The 16,583-nt window shown below is 37.0% G+C and overlaps 1 protein-coding gene across 4 annotated transcripts in view; it reads left to right on the plus strand.

Annotated features, from left to right (window-relative positions):
- KYNU (kynureninase) overlaps window positions 1–16,583 on the plus strand; it is a 134,333-nt gene that overhangs the window by 35,147 nt on the left and 82,603 nt on the right. For all 4 annotated transcript variants that reach the window (XM_082689356.1, XM_082689354.1, XM_082689353.1 and 1 more), the window contains one exon: window positions 10,049–10,169. In XM_082689356.1, coding sequence (XP_082545482.1) covers window positions 10,049–10,169 — 121 coding nt within the window. The remainder of the gene's footprint in view (window positions 1–10,048; window positions 10,170–16,583) is intronic.

Genomic DNA, 16,583 nt, shown 5'->3' on the forward strand with positions numbered 1-16,583 from the left:
TTTGTTTGTTTGTTTTAAATGATTTATATTCACTTCAAAGTGTCTTTCCTTACATCTTGGATTATAATTACAATAACTACCTTATAGTCTTCGATAATTCTAATATCTCTGTTGTTTTGGGATTAATGTCCATTGATTTTCTTTTCTATTAAGATAGATTGAGATTGTTCTGGCTTTTATGTTGAATAAATTTAGATTCTAGACACTTTTGCATCTTATAAGTCTTTGTCTTTTTAAATAGTATCATGAATGTTGATATTTCTTGTTTCTTTCGGTTTGCTTTATCAAGCAATCTACCCAGAACCCTTCTGTGGATGGTGATTCCAGTGTTACTTGGATCTGTCCTGTGTGTATGACAATCACCAATTTAGGATCTAGGGTCAGTTCTGACAATTTTGTTAGTAATACTGTTAGAGTTAGATCCATTCCAGCAGGGGTAAGCTCAGAAGTTCATATACAACTTTATATGATCATTTTCTTAAGCTCTCAGTAGACCTAACAATTCCCTGCTCCTAGGGACCCATCTTCATTTTCCTCTAGCTAAAAAACTGAGACTTTCATTTTTTTTTTTTTTTTAAGTGCACTTCCTATGACTATGCTTGTCTTTGGTGCCCAGAAGCAAGAGGACAGAGGAACCAAACAACTAGAGTTAATCCAATATTCTTAGAACCATTCCTCCTCTGGCTAGAGAAAAGTGTTTCCAATCTCCATGATTTGGGTGCCTGGGCAGCCACTGTCACTATAACTGCCACCACTGTCACAGGGTTGACTAGTGGTGACCAAGAATAAGAACAGAAAAATGAAAGAGTAAAGGAAACACCAACAAGATTTCTCTCTCACACCCCTTAGTGATTCTCTCTACACCTCTGACCAGAAATAGGGATAGTGGGCTTCTCTTAGAGTCTTAGGGCTCACACTCACTCCATGGTTTGGAGTTTCTGGCCCTCTTTGAAAACAAGCCCTGGGAGCTTCCTAAGAAGTAGAAGGAAAATACAGGAAACTCAATGCCAGTTTGGTGGTTTTTCAAATGCTGGTTTTCTTCTGCCTGGTATACTTACTATCATTTATTTTTCAAACTCCTCAGATTCTAAAATTCTACTCAGTTCGTTTTAGTTGTGTTTAGTGTGTCAGAATGTACTCTGTACTCCAAGCCAAATTGGTTCTTAGATTTCTCTAAGTAGTGTAGAAGGCAATTATTGTTTTTCTGTAGTTCAAGAAAAAAAAAAAAACATTTAAACTATACTTAAAAGAAAGAACATTTATTTTAAAACTTTTTCTTTTTTTAAAGATTATGCTAGCAAACTAGTTTTTCATTCTGATGACCAGAACCAGAACTGGTCCTTGGGAAATTTGAAATGCAGTACTCTGTGTATCATATAATAAAAGTGATTAAGTCTTGGCTCCCATTGGTTTGCATCTGGATATTTTGTTTGTTTATTTTTTAAAGATTTATTTCTTTATTTGAGAGAAAGAGACTAAGAGGGAGCATGTGCATGATTAGAGGGAAGGGCAGAGGGAGAGAATCTCAGGCAGACTCCATGCTAAGCACAAAAATCAATGCAGGGCTTGATCCCAAGACCCTGAATCAAAATCAAGACCCACTGAAACCACCTGGGTTCCCCTAGAGATTATTTGTTTATTTATAAAATTTTGACCTAGTTCCTCAGAGGACTATTGTCTCAGATTTATAGACTTAAGCATCAATCCCAGTTAACCAGTATTCCAAATTGCCAGGATTCAGTTCAGTATTGCCAACAAGAATAACAACAACCAAAAGCCACCATAATAGTACCACAAGTATTTAGATTGAGACAACTTCATAATTAGACAGTTTTTATCCAATAAATTCATATTATCTGATTAAAATCTTCTTGGCATTACCAGAGTTCCAAATAATCAAAACATGAACAAACACAGTTTGAATTTCTATGCTTTCCATTACTGATTATAATACAATCATCAATAATTTCATGTTCACCAATCTGTAAAAACATTGTATATCTTCAAGGAGAATCTGCTTAAAATTTTTCCTTTCCTCTTTAATTTAAATTTGAGAACAAAATTTCTTTTTCTTTTTTTAAAAAATATTTATTTATTTATTTGACAGACAGAGATCACAAGTAGGCAGAGAGGCAGGTAGAGAGAGAGGAGGAAGCAGGCTCCCCACTGAGCAGAGAGCCCAATGTGGGGGTCGAGTCCAGGACCTTGGGATCATGACCTGAGCTGAAGGCAGAGGCTTTAACCCACTGAGCCACCCAGGCGCCCAGAAAACAAAATTTCTTTTTTAAAATAATAAACAAATCAAATGGACAGTAATAGTATGTTAAAATTTTAGCCACTTCTGAAGTGAAACAGGCAGGATGTGGAATTTTCTTGTTTAAAAGAAAAACATTAATTAAAAGTAATATACTTAAATAAGAAGGAATTTTTTTTAAGTTAAAGGTGAATATGTTAGCAAACTTATCTTATTCTAATGAATAAATATCTGATAATCTGATAACAAAAATTATATAGAATAAACTAAAGGATTTTGCAATGCTGAAAGGAAATCCTTATTTATTTATTTATTTGTAAATATTTTACTTATCTATTTGAGAGTGAAGGAGAGGGAATACACGCAGGGGAAGGAATAAAGAAACGGACTCCCCACTGAGCTGGGAGCCTGATATGGGGCCTCCCAGGACTTGAGATCATGACCTGAGCCAACGGCAGGCACTTAACCACTTAACCAACTGGGCCACCTAGGTAGCCCCTGAAAGAAAATACTTAGATTTGTTTCACATATTGACACTCCCATTTAATGTTGGTTTATGTGCACATAGTATTCCCTTGGCATACATAAGAAAGATATACACAGCTACCTTATAAGCAAAACTTAATTAATTAATAAACTTAACAAAAATTAATACTTAACTTCCTTCTCACAGCATATTTATTTTAGAGGGGTGCCTGGGTGGTTCAGTTTATCAAGCATCTGCCTTCGGCTTAAATCATGATCTCAGGGTCCTGGGATCCAGGCCCAGGTGGGGTTCCCTACTAAGTGGAGAGCCTGCTAGTCTGTCTCCCTCTGCCTCTCTTGCTTGCTTGTGCATGAGTGCTCTTTCTCTCAAATAATCTTTAAAAAGAGGGGCATCTGGGTGGCTCAGTCAGTCAAGTGTCTGCTTTTGGCTCAGATTGTGATCTCAGGGTCCTGAGATCGAGCCTCAAAATGGGATCCTTGCTCAACAGAGAGTCTGCTTCTTCCTCTTCTCTGAGTCTGGATCTCTCCCCTTCTCCTGCTGTCTCTCTCTCAAATAAAATTAAATCTTTAAAAAAATAAAGAAAAATAAAAAACAAATAGTGGATTTTAGAAAATACTCTTTATATAAATAAGTCATTTTTAAAATTCTTGGGATTTACCTTTGTATTTCAGTCAAACTAGAGGATTACATCTAGATTTTTTCTCTTTATATATAATAAGGAAAAAAATAGAATTACTTTATAATTACTCTGCTATCCTTGCTTTTGAATGATTCCACATGTGTTTTATTCCTGAGTCTTAAAATACCTTAAATGGTGTAATTAATTGTAAATTATAATAACCAGTTGCTATATTAAGTTAAAAGTAAGGTATTTTCTGTGACCTTCAGTAATGCAGTTAAATTTAAGAAATTTCAGTTTGGGTTTGGTTTTGTTTTTAATAAGGGGGCTTGTGCCAGGTCTTCTGAAATGTGGCAATATATGGAATTATTTGGAAAGATTTTAAAAGGATCTATCTAGGCCCCAGACCAGACCAGTGAAATTGGAGTCTCTGAATCAAGCCTAGACGTTATATTTTTATAAAGCTCCTATTATGATAAACTAGTACATAAAAGATCACAAGTATCTATTTTTATATATCTATGTTTTAAATTATCATTTCATGAGTAGATTATCACAACTAGTTTAAAAAGTATTATACTCACATATGAATAATTTTAAAATAAATAATAGCTTATCTCTTTAAAAGAAAACAGCTGGTACTGGTATCCAACAATGTATTTGCAATTGGATTAATATTTGGCCAAATTTGATAGTATTAATTGGATGCTTCAAACATGCAAAGTACATTTATTTGTGGAAGGCAACTTTACTGAAGACTTTAGAATAGTTAAAACTCAAATTTTAAAGTAGCTTCATTAACATACCATCAATTACTGTAATAAGGGGGCATATTTCTTTTCAGTTAAGTGAGCCCTACTGCAAAGTAGCAGAATTTAAATCACTTCAAGAAGACCCTACCTGGGAAAAGATTTATGGTAACATTAGCAGAAAGAAATCTTGACACATGACATCAAGAGGTGGGAGGTAGTGGTAGCGGGTAGGATCAAAGTTATTAGCTAGAGTGCACAGGACTCCAGTGAGAAAGAATTTGTAAAGGACCCACAAAAAGTATGTTCTAAGGGAAAGAGCTGCTAATAATATAAAAGCACTGAAGCCAGGTTAATGTTTTCCTGAGTCTTTTTTTTTTTTTCCTCATTCCACTGGAGGGATTGAAGGTAACAGCAATGAGGAACAAGGGGGAAAAAAAAAAAAAAAACCCACACACACAATAAACGTATTGTTTGTTTCAAACTTTTTAAATTAGATCAGCCCTGAGCTGAGGATGAGAGAAATTTGAAATCCAAAGTGATGTTGAACTTTTGATTTATATTTAAGAAGCAAAAATGAAACTGTTCCTGGGTTCATCTTAGAACATATAAATAAACTAAAAAAGTAAGAACATGAGGTCTAGAGTGATGGACATTTTTGCTGCTGTAAAATGTTACTCAGAAGGAATCTAGTGATTTCCAGAATCATGAGCTCTAGTACAGCAACCTTTAAGAAGAAAGGAGGCTTTCAGACAAATGACCATCACCGTTGATTTAATGCCTGACTGAGGTGAGAGGTGAGTGAGGCCTGTTTTAACCAGATGTACCTTTAAGGAGGATGTCATGAGTTGAACTGTGTCTCCTAAAAGAGAATATGTTGACGTTCTAACACTTAGTACCACAAAATGTGACCCAGTTTGGAGAATGGAGTCTTTTGTCGTGGGAAGCGAGAGAGTTAGGTTCTGGTCTGACGGACTCCAAGAGTGAATCTTGTGGATAAAGGAGAGTGGGTAAAGCCATAGAAGTTTATTGAGTAAAGATACAGAAAAAGCTCTCAAGAGTGAGAGGGATCCCAGCAGGGTTGCCTTGAGGGGCTTTAGGGTTGGTCTTTTGTAGAAAGCTAACCAGTGAACTTAAATCCCTTTAACCTGGGGCACCTGAACAGCTCAGCCATTGGGTGTCTACCTTTGGCTCAGGTCATGATCCCGGGGTCCAGGGATTGAGCCCCTTCTCCCTCCCCCTTGCCCCCTGCTTGTGTTCCATCTCTGCTGTGTCTTTCTCTGTCAAATAAATAAATAGAATCCTTTTAACATAATCTTTTGTTATCACCATTGAACAAAGACTAGTGATACTGCCTTCTATGGCTTACCTCCTAGGGAGTCTGGTTATTCTTTGTTGGTCACAGATGATTATCATAAAAAAAAAAAAAAGACCTCACAGGCCTAGGGCTAATTTGTTCCCCTATTTCTGGTTTCTCCCAGCTCCACATTTTTGGGATTTCTGTGAGCCTGACTCATAGCCCCCTATCTGTTTCTCCCTACCTAACCCCACCTGTCCCTTACTCAAGGTTAACTGAGGTCATTAGGGTAAGGATGTGAACTATATAAGATGTGAACTATTTAAGACAGAGAACTAAAGAGACAGACAGAAATGTATACAGACATGATGTGGGGAGAACATGTGTGGACATGAACGGAGGCATTGACATGTCACGTTGAGAAACCTAGGACCCACCCTTCATGGCCTTCAGATGGGCAAATTGCCAACACCTAGATTTGGAATTCTAGTTTCCAGCACTATGGAGATAATACATTTCTATTGTTAAACCATTCAGTTTCTGGGATTTTGTTACAGAAGCCCTAGCAAACTGATACAAAGGATTTGTAACAGTGATCCATGCAGGTCTGTTGGAGGACCCCAAGAAAAGGACTAGCCAAGAGGGTCTTGACTTCTTGCAGGATGGAAATCAAACATGAGCTAATAGGAAGTAAAAGAGTTTACTGAAGATATGTAATACATAAGAGAAATGTGGACAGTGCATTCTGGAGACTCAGGAAGGAAAAGAGCATGAGTCTTGTTTTTGCTTTGAGTCTAGGATTTTTATTGGTATTATGGTCTGGTGCATGTGAACTTAAGCATCCAAGAAATAGAAAAAGGACAGACAGGGTCCAGGTGTCCTTTTCATAAGGAATTTATTCCCTGAAGTCAGGGTTCTTGGTATCAAGGTATTTGGAGTCTGTGGTCTTAGAGAACATCAATGTTAATAATTAATAATAATTAATAATTAATAATAATTAATGTTATTGTGCTTGAAGACTCCAAAGTTAGCATTATGTCTTGGTCCTTTAACAAGGACCTGTGCTATTTGCATTGCAAGGCATGTGTAAAGTGGGATGGGGGTGCAGGTCCTAGCAATAACAAGCTGGAGCAAAAGGAAAAAAAAAAATGGCTTTTTCTATGGGGTCCCTTCAGTTTCTGCGTCTCAACAGGAAGCAGATGTTTCTGGCTCAAAGGGTATTTACAGGAGATGGAGACTTGACTGTAATGGAAATTCATCATGCACTCTTTCAACATGCCCAATCTGTGCTAGAATTTGGAGAATGACCATTCAAACCACGATCAGAAAACATTTTTTTGTAATAACGTTCTGTGAGAGGGCAGTCACATTTATTTGTGTATATATTTTTATGTTTTAGTGACAGGAATGGGTCATCGGAACAGATTGTATGGCCCACGTGTATTTACTTTCTGGCTCTTTACAGAAAAAGCTTGCCTTGCCCTGACTAGAAAAGGTCGCCGCTTGGGGATACTGCCTACAAGGGGACAAAATGAGCATATGTAGCAAATGATCTGGTCTGGACACAAAAATCACAGGGGACATCAGTCATGATACCTCTCAGTGTTTTGATTCTCAGAGTAGTAGACTAGGGTGGTGTGGATCAAGAGGAAGGCACTGAGACACTTAACATTTTCATCCCTAAAACGCGATGGAGCCTACTCTAATGGGAGAAAGATCTTCCTGAAAAAAAGAAACAGAGACACTAAAAGAAGAGAATTTGGTGGGTGGGGAGTTATAGTCCTGAGGCATTATGACTTAACCAGAATTTGGGACCCACCAAAATGACATGTGTTAATACAACAAAAGTTTATTTTGAAAAGGGAGAGAGTACAGTAAGCCACTAAAGTCCTTTGTGAAAAGGCCACTGAAGTAAGAGAGAAAACCAAAAGGAATATTGAGAAATTTCAAAAGAATATGTGCAAATTGGCAACTCCTACTTAAGAGAACTATGAATGCCATCATTACTAAAATACGTATTTTGGCAGAACATCAAATCCTCAATATGCTTTAAAGAAGTTGTCAAAAGATAGAATGTTCTGGGGTGCCTAGGTGGCTCAGTCAGTTAAGCGTCTGCCTTCTGCTCAGATCAAGATCCCGGGGTCCTGGGACTGAGCCTGGCATCAGGATCCCTGCTCAGTGGGGAGTTGGCTCCATTTCCTCCCAAGAAAACAAACCATTACTGCAGTTTTGAGAGAGAGAGAACGCGCTACCTACAAGTCTAGGACCTCTAGGAGATAGCACACAGGTAGAGGAATGTATCTTAAGTAAAACTTGTTTGAAGGGCAGGTGAATTCATAATTTATTCTACAGAATCCAATGGTAAAATAAACTAGTTCCCAATGTTTCTTAGAGTTAGGAGGAATGAGAGATCACTAGGAGAAGGAGGATCTTTGATTTGGTGCAGTTAAAAAGACATTAATATCTTCCTAATGGCCTGGGTTACTATACTTATTTAAATAACTTAGTTCAAATTTGAGTCATGTGACATCAGTTAAAATATACAATAACGAGTATAATTTGCAATCCCACACTGGAGGTATACAAATGGTATAGTTTTGCATTTTTAAAGAATGGAATCAAATTAGACGCCTGCCAGATTGGATGGAAAATCGTCATTCCTTCATTTAGGGATTTGCCTTCTCTCTTCCTAGGGGTCTGCAAATATTTGGAGGTGTGTTGACCCAAGGATGAGGTTTGTGAAGTAAAGATGAACTCTTTTGGTCCCCCTTACCCGAGCCTCTATGGCCAGTAGAGGGCGGGTGGCTTCCCCAGCAGCCGCCTCTCCTTCCCACCAGTCTCTTACCTGGTCCCCAAACACACCCGCAAAGCCTCTTTTGGCAGGCCTGGGATCTTCAGTGGAGCCAGCTGGAGAGGCTATATTCTTTGATTCTCTCAGTCCTATGGAAAGCAGTTGCATTAACTTGGTTCACATGCTTTTCCTTCAACCCTTGGAGGCCTCTCCCTTGTTTTCTGTTAACATGCTACTCGGCTCTAGGGAAAAAGGAAAACTTTGTCCTCTACCTTTCTGAGTGCTAGGCCAAAAGTCTGTAACAAAATACAAATTAACAAGATAAAAGCATATAATTTTTATTTTAAAATACGAGTTTTACGTGAGAGGGGAGACTTCAAAAGGAAATGAAGACCCAAAGAAGCAATTAAACCTGAATTTTTAATGCTAGGTTTGATGAAGAGTTGACATTAATGGGAAAAATATGACAAGATAACAGAGGATATGAACTGAGTGTAGTAAACTGGGGGAAACAGTTAAGGCCTATTTTCTTGCCTTCCTCTCGGTGTCTTGGAGATGAAGACGTGTAGGGAGGGCACCTCTCACATGAGGGTTTTATGACCTGCTTAGGGCATGGTGGAAAAGTCTTTCTTACACATGCAGTTTCTTAAATTCCCTCAGCTTAAAATACTCAGTATGTCAAGGTGCTATATTTTGGTTTAGTGTGTGCAGCCCTGCACCCCCAACACTGCCAAGAACAGTTTTTAATAACTTAACCATTTTTCTGGCATGAGACAAGCCGGGGCTACTTATCTTTCATGTTACACAGATCCAGTGGGACTAAGGTGGAGAGTGGTAAGTGATCTCTTTATTCTTGCGGAGTTTATAAAATACATTTTCTGGTTACTCTGTTCTGTCACATTACATAAGACCAATTGAATTCTCACATAATACCATTTGATGGGCTTTGAGACTTTTTAAACAAACAAGTTAACCAAGTTAGAGGAATGTAGTGGCAAGGGACAAGATAATTTAGTTTACAATTCTGCTTTTCTTCCATACTGAACATACTTTAAAAATGACTTTCAAAATATAAGCAGCCCTCTATGTATTTGTCTGTAAAAGCCGTGAGCAGTGAAGGAAAAAGACAAGACAATAGGAGCAGAGTCTGGGTAATTGACTCCTCATGCTGGGTCATTGATGGGGCTGACACGCACGGAACATGTTTTGTCTTCAAACATGGATTGGTTTGCTAATAAAACTGCATTTGTTGTTGTCAACAGAGAGTTGTAAGATAGACAAATCACCAAAATTCTGATTTATTTGAATAAGACGTAGATACAGAGAACAATCTACCTGTATATATATTAATATTATGTGTATAGAGATACAGAGTGAAAAATATGTACAAATTCAGTATATCTACTTCAGATATGTAAATACTCATTTAGATATTTTTTATTTGCCTTATCTACAACACCATTTATTACAGAGGTTTAGAATGTGCCTAGACTCTGGTAACCTGCTAGTATGACTAGATGGGCTGATGAAACACTTTCTATAAAAATTCCGTTTCTAACTTTTTTCTGTTACCTTCGTTTGTTTGTGATTAGGAATAGTTGCTAATTTAGATTTCCTCTTGGCGCACAATAAGTAAGAGATCTCAACAAAAGTCTCTGTAGATAAAAATTTTAAAATTTAAGTGTGAAAGAATTATTTTTCTGAAAACTTGATGTTATCCTTGGGAGGAATTATAAGTTATTTATTATCCTTATCGGTGTTAGTTATATTAATTAGTTGTACTGGATTAGCAATGCCAAATGAAAGTTTAATGAATTGAATAAGCACTTTTTTCATTTCTTTCTGTTTCAGTTGATTTATCTTTAGTGAATAAAGATGAAAACGCCATCTATTTCTTGGGAAATTCTCTTGGCCTTCAGCCAAAAATGGTTAAAACATATCTGGAAGAAGAACTAGATAAGTGGGCCAAAATGTAAGTATTATTTCAAAATCTATCATTTGACATCTCATACAAGAACTTTATTTTTTTTTCCTCCAAATTTTTATTTTAATTCCAATTAATGTGCTGTGCAATATTGGTTTCTGGAGTAGAATTTAGTGGTTCATCAGCACCCAGTGCTCGTCACAAAAATTGCCCTCCCTAATCCCCATCACCATGTTACCCCATCCCCCACCCACTTCCCCTCCAACAACCCACAGTTTGTTCTCTGTAGTTAAGAGTCTGTTTCTTGGTTTGCTTCTCTTTTTTTCCTCCGATGTCCATTTGTTTTGTTTCTTAAATTCCACATATGAATGAAATTATATGGTATTTCTCTGATTATTTCGCTTAGCATAATATTCTTTAGTTCCATCCACATCATTTCAAATGGCAAGATTTCATTCCTTTTGATGGCTGGGTAATATTCCATTGTATAATACACACACGCACACACACACACACACACACACACATCACATCTTCTTTATCCATTCATCAGTTGATGGACATTTGGGCTCTTTCCCTAACTGGCTACTGTTGATAAATGCTGCTATAAACAGTTTGCATGTATCCCTTCAAATCATTAATAACTAAAAATCACTCTAGGTTGCCTGTTATTTGGAAAGGAGTACAGTACGCTCCTAGAAGTTTAGGATGTAGAGAAATCTTAGGAGTCATGTTATTCAGTGTGTTCTCATTTTATTGATGACGTAAGTTAGTGACAGATTCAAAAGTAAAACTTTCAAAGTATTAGAAAAAATAGGCCCTTCCCCCAAGCTGATACATCTAAATCATACATAATCATTATATTTTATTTAGTGACTAATAAAGGAGTTAAGATTTAGAATTTAATTCTATGTTTTCATGAGTTGTTCTTGCTAAACTTCATGACACCAATTTTTATAAATAAGAAAATTAAAATAGTTGAGGGGAAGAAAAAGATTAGTGGAGCAGAAGGTACCACCTGTCCTCCCCAAACTGAATGTGCTTATTGAGAAGTTGCTCCATTTGGGCTTAGCTAAACAGGTTTCTTGTGTTTTTTATTTTAGCCATTCTGATAGGTATGAGGTAATCTCTCACTGTGGTTTTGATGTGCGTTTCCCTTATGATTAGGGATGTTGAGCACATTTTCATATGTCTTATTTTTAATATTTTAAATAAAATAATTAATTTTTAATAGCTAAAAGTTAAAAGTTGGAGCAAGTTCTTGCTCCAACCACGCAAGAATCTGAAATCTTAAATCCTTTTTTTTCTCCATCATTTCTGTTCACTTTCACTCTTCCACCTAAGAAACTCCTCACATTCCCTGCTTCTCTGTTCCCCTGCAGACCGTCCCTAATCCCAACCCTTTCAACCCTGCTGATAGTCTCTCCCCAGCTGCCCATTGTATTAATAATCACTGCTGGGGGATGTTGAGAGGTATCTGTTTTCATTAGCTTCATATTCTCAACTATATTATAAATCCCTTTAGGAAAATAACTTAATTTTATGTGCTTTTTATCATTCCTCAGTAGTTACTAATAAAGCTGGAACTGGAAATATTTAAGAAAAACTTTTAACTATTAAAAATTAATTATTTTATTTAAAATATTAAAAATAAGACACATGAAAACGTGCTCAACATCCCTAATCATAAGGGAAACGCACATCAAAACCACAGTGAGAGATTACCTCATACCTATCAGAATGGCTAAAATAAAAAACACAAGAAATACCAAATGTTGGCAAGAATGTGGAGAGAAAGGACCACTGTGTAACTGATGCTGGGAATGCAAACTGATGCAGCTTCTGTGGAAAACAGTATGTACATTCCTCAAGAAATTAAAAATAGAGCTACCATGTGATCTAGCAGTTCCACTCCTGGATACTTGCCCAGACAAAACAAAAGCACTAATTCGAAAAGGTGTATGCACATCTGTGTTTATTGCAGCATGTTGTACCATAGCCAAGATACAGAACCAAGCCACGTGTCCATCCACAGATCAACAGAGAAGATGTGGGGTGTATGTATATATATGCACATGTATTACTCAGCCATAAAAAAGAATGGAATCTTGCCATCTGCAACAGCATGGATGAATCTAGATAGTGTAATGCTAAGTGAAATAAGTCAGTCAGAGAAAGTTAAGTACCATGATTCCACTCATTTCTGGAACTTAAGAAACAAAACAAATGGACAAAGAGAAAAAAAGGAGGACAAAAAAAAAAAAAAGACTCAACTAAAGAGAACAACACACTGATGGCTACCAGAAGGGAGGTGGTAGGGGGTGGCGAAAAGGTGAAGGGGATTAAGAGTACACTGCACGGTGAGTACAGAGGAATGCATAGAACTGTTGCATCACTATAGTGTACACCTGAAGCAGGTGAACTCGATATGTCCATTTTGCTTGAATTTTTAAAAAAAGAAAAAAAAATAGTAAAAATGAGTAGAAATAGTTTAAAAATATGTCCTGAATATTAAAATCTGAAAATAGACACAAGGAGGAAGCCAAACCCGAAGGTCAGAAAAACATGAATGCAGGAAAATGAAACTAAATCAGATAAGAACTCTGAACAAGACATTTGGCTCTTATTCAAACTCCAAATGTCTTCTAATTCTTCGGTTTTCATGCCTCTGGTCTTTCATATTGGGAATAGTACCTCTTTTAAGGTTTATTTTACATTGACTGTGCTAATGATTACTACCACAGGCATTAGATTACACTGCAAAGTTGTTAATTTCAGTGGTTAAGAATATAAATTTGTACCTCAATGCAAAAATCATAGAGGTTTATATAATTTATTAAGCCTGTTATAACTGTATCTGCATAACTTGCATGCATAAATTGAAAAATAAATATCAGCACATTTGGAAGCATTTTGCACTAGCAGGTTTTAGTGTTTAAAAAATGAGGGTCATACTTAATAAAAATGGTTAATATTCATTTTTGGCCTTAATATAAAAGAGAGCAGAGAATTAGATTGAATTTGAACTTTAGAGTGTGTCCTTGCCTTTTGGATATTCATTCAGCAAGGCTGTGCATTTTTATCCTTTAGGCATTTAAAAAGGATGCCCTGCTATCTTATTCATCTCTTTGTGATTACCTTGGTTTGTTAGACCGGTTGATTATTTTTGAGACTTTAAAGTTATATTCCAGGAGAGTGCCTCTCTGTCATAACACCCTTCTATTGTTGTTAACTTCCAATTTTACATTTTACCTTGTGACAATAGAAAATTAGAGAATCTTAATGCCTTCTACTGATTTTTCATTAGACAAATGATTCAGTAAAGAGGTGCATATTAATGCTTCAGGCAATGTAAACTACATTTAAAAGATTCTGAGAAAAAGATCAGAGAGCTTCTAGTTAGTTTTATTTTATCTTTGCTTAGTTTTATTTAGTCTTCTTGCTTTCAGTGGTGGTGGGCCCAGTCAGTGTCACACCCCCTGTCTCCTTGTTGATGTCAGTGGTGTTTGAGGGACAAGGTCAGAATAATGGGGTTCTATCCCACTGTCCATCTTTGATCTCAAAAGTGTTTGTTCATTATTTCCTTGGTCCTAAATTGTTAGCTTAAATTTTTTTCTCTGGCCTTTTCCAGCTAAGGTTCTGTTGGGAGGAAAACTTCCTCTATCAGTTTACATTCTATTCATTGAGGGCCTGTGGATTCATCGATAAGAGATAGCTAACCCAAGTTTCTTTCATGGGCATGCAGAAGTACTCTACAAAAAAGTGATTCACTCAATCACTAAGGGTAAGGGTTTATATACCAGTTTAACCCCCTTTGGGCAGTTTTAGCACTTCAGTCGGAAGTATAGAAAGTTCTACTGGGCCTTTTCATTCTGATAATAATGGGCGTATCTTTCCTGGCTGGAAGCTCCCCAAGAGGGAGATGGCTGGCATCTGAATTTGCACCTCCTGGTGTTGAGTCACTTTCCATCTGTGAGTGGGCTAATGGCAGCTGTATTTTCAGAAGAGTCTCCTTAAGTCAAGGAGTGTTTCTTTCTTAGGCCGCTGGCTGTTCACATGCTTTTAGTTTAAAGTAATAATCTTGCCACTGTGGAAGGGCTGTTGTTCCCTTGACTTCCCTTTTTGAATATTGCTTTTGTTTTTGTGCTAAATATCCTCTCACATGTTGGTTTGCTTCTAGATGCAGGGCCTCCCATTATTGTGGTGAGCGTTCCTGATTACCTATCCTCTTCACCTTCTCCAGCCCCATGTCTGCCCTGCCTCTTAGCTGATAACCAAATCAGGCCAGTGCCTTTCTCTCTTCTTAACCAGTGGAAGATTTTGAGAAGGACTGAGTCCAAGAGAGCTACACAGTTAATAAATACACCAATGCAAACTGAAGTGAATTGCTTAACAGGAAAAAAAATTAGAAATTCATAATCTTGACAGTAACATAAAAATCAGACTATCCTTTGACTAAGTTAGATATTTTTCTGGGATATTGATAACAAGTCTGACTGGCCATCCAAGCCATGTAAAGTAAGAACTACCACTTGGCTCATGGCTGTTAATGTCCTTGTCTCTATCTTTTATGTCCTATCACAGCCATACTACCTACCTATCTACAAAATAAACTGTTACTGACCATAGGGTAGCCTGATTTTAGAATTCATACAGCTACCAACTTTGATTACTTACGCTAGAGGAAAGTCAAGAACAGAGGCATACTTAGAAATATTTTTGGTGCTTAATGATTTCTTCTAAACCTTTTTAACTTATTTAAGACAGAGCAATGAAAATAAAGCACTTCTGTGGGTTTTTAAATGCTTATTATTGTTATCTTGCAACTGTGTGGTTTCTTAAGTAGATTACTTTACTAGGAAGAATTAAATTTGTGCAATAACAATATTTCGATTTTTTGACATTCTGAAATAGAAAAATGTCATGGTGATTTGACTCATTTGATATATAATAGTTAATTACCAGCCAAATGAGGTTATAACAGTCAGAAATAACATTAATAGGGGTCTGTGAGTTTGCCAGAATTTTTTTAGAACATTTAATACTACATATTTATATATTATGGATTTATTAGTGGCCCAGATTATTTAAAGAAAAATAACATGGACTAATAATACATTGGAAAGATGGGATAGAAGAGGAAGATACCTCCATTCTGAAGAGCACATTGTAAGCTGAGAAGTGTATATCATGTCCCTAAGATACAACCACAATATTTTAGGTCTTCTGTGTGTCTTATCTATTTGATAAATGGTTTTCTTTCTTTTCATAGGAGCAAAAACTTGACCCAGTTGTGTCTTTATAGGGATGTTTCTAAGCCCTATGTGACTTTAGGTAGGCTTACTTAATAAGAAAATAGCCCACTGAATTACATGTTAGGAACAAGCTACATGGTTAGCGGGCAGCAACTGACTTGATGGCAGTGTGTGTGTGGGCAGGCGTGCTCTTACGCTCTTGAGACACCGCTGTCTCATTCAGTTGATGTTTTTCTTTAAAAAACAAAGTGTATTCAGGCACCTGGGTGGTTCAGTGGGTTAAAGCTTCTGCTTTCAGCTCAGGTCATGATCCCAGGATCCTGGGATCGAGCCCCACATCGGGCTCTCTGCTCAGCGAAGAGCCTGCTTCCTCCTCTCTCTCTACCTGCCTCTCTGCCTACTTGTGATCTTTCTCTGTCAAATATTTAAAAGTGTATTCTGGGAAGAAAAAATGCTCCCTCTACCCCCCCAATTCAACAACTGACCTATAAAATAAACTGACAAGACATAGATTAACAAGAATTAATAATTACTCCTTATTAATTATTAATATCATGAGCATGAGGGCTTCCTGGGTGGGGGGGGGGGGAGTGATTACAAAAAAAAAAAAAAAAAAGAAATCCTTGAGATTTGAGAACTTACATGTCATCTTGATAGGGGTAGGGGAGGAGGATATAGGCCACTTTAAAAGGAGAATAAATGATTTTTAGAAAGGATAAAAAGCACTTTGAAGATGTGATGGTTTGTGACAAAATCTTCTGGGTGTGGTCTCGACTCTGGGCTCCTCTCTGGGGACAGGAGTCAATCTTCTATGGTTGACGAAATTGCTGAGGAAGGGATTGATGGTAGTTGAGTTCCTTTGAAGGACCCGTCTTGAGGCAGATGGGAAAATTCTGAAGAAACATCCCTATATGTGCTGTTTTTCAGATGCCTTCATCTCAAGATAATCTTTATGCTAAAGAGGCAAATTTTGCTGCACCGCCTTTCAGTATGAATAAGAAAGTATGACATGTTTAAGATTTTCCTACATCTCTAGATGTAGGAAAATGTAGGTGGCTAATCACCAATTGGGTCACAGATTTAAAAAAAAAAAAAAAAAGTGGTGGTCTTAAGGAATCTGAGATGTCTTATTTGTTTCCTTATGGTGGAGTGGGGGTGGGGGCAGCGAGGAGGAAGAAGCTTTTAAAAGCCTGGCTACTACTTATTT

Source organism: Mustela nivalis (genome assembly GCF_964662115.1).
Source record: "Mustela nivalis genome assembly, chromosome: 11".
Classification (NCBI taxonomy): domain Eukaryota; kingdom Metazoa; phylum Chordata; class Mammalia; order Carnivora; family Mustelidae; genus Mustela; species Mustela nivalis.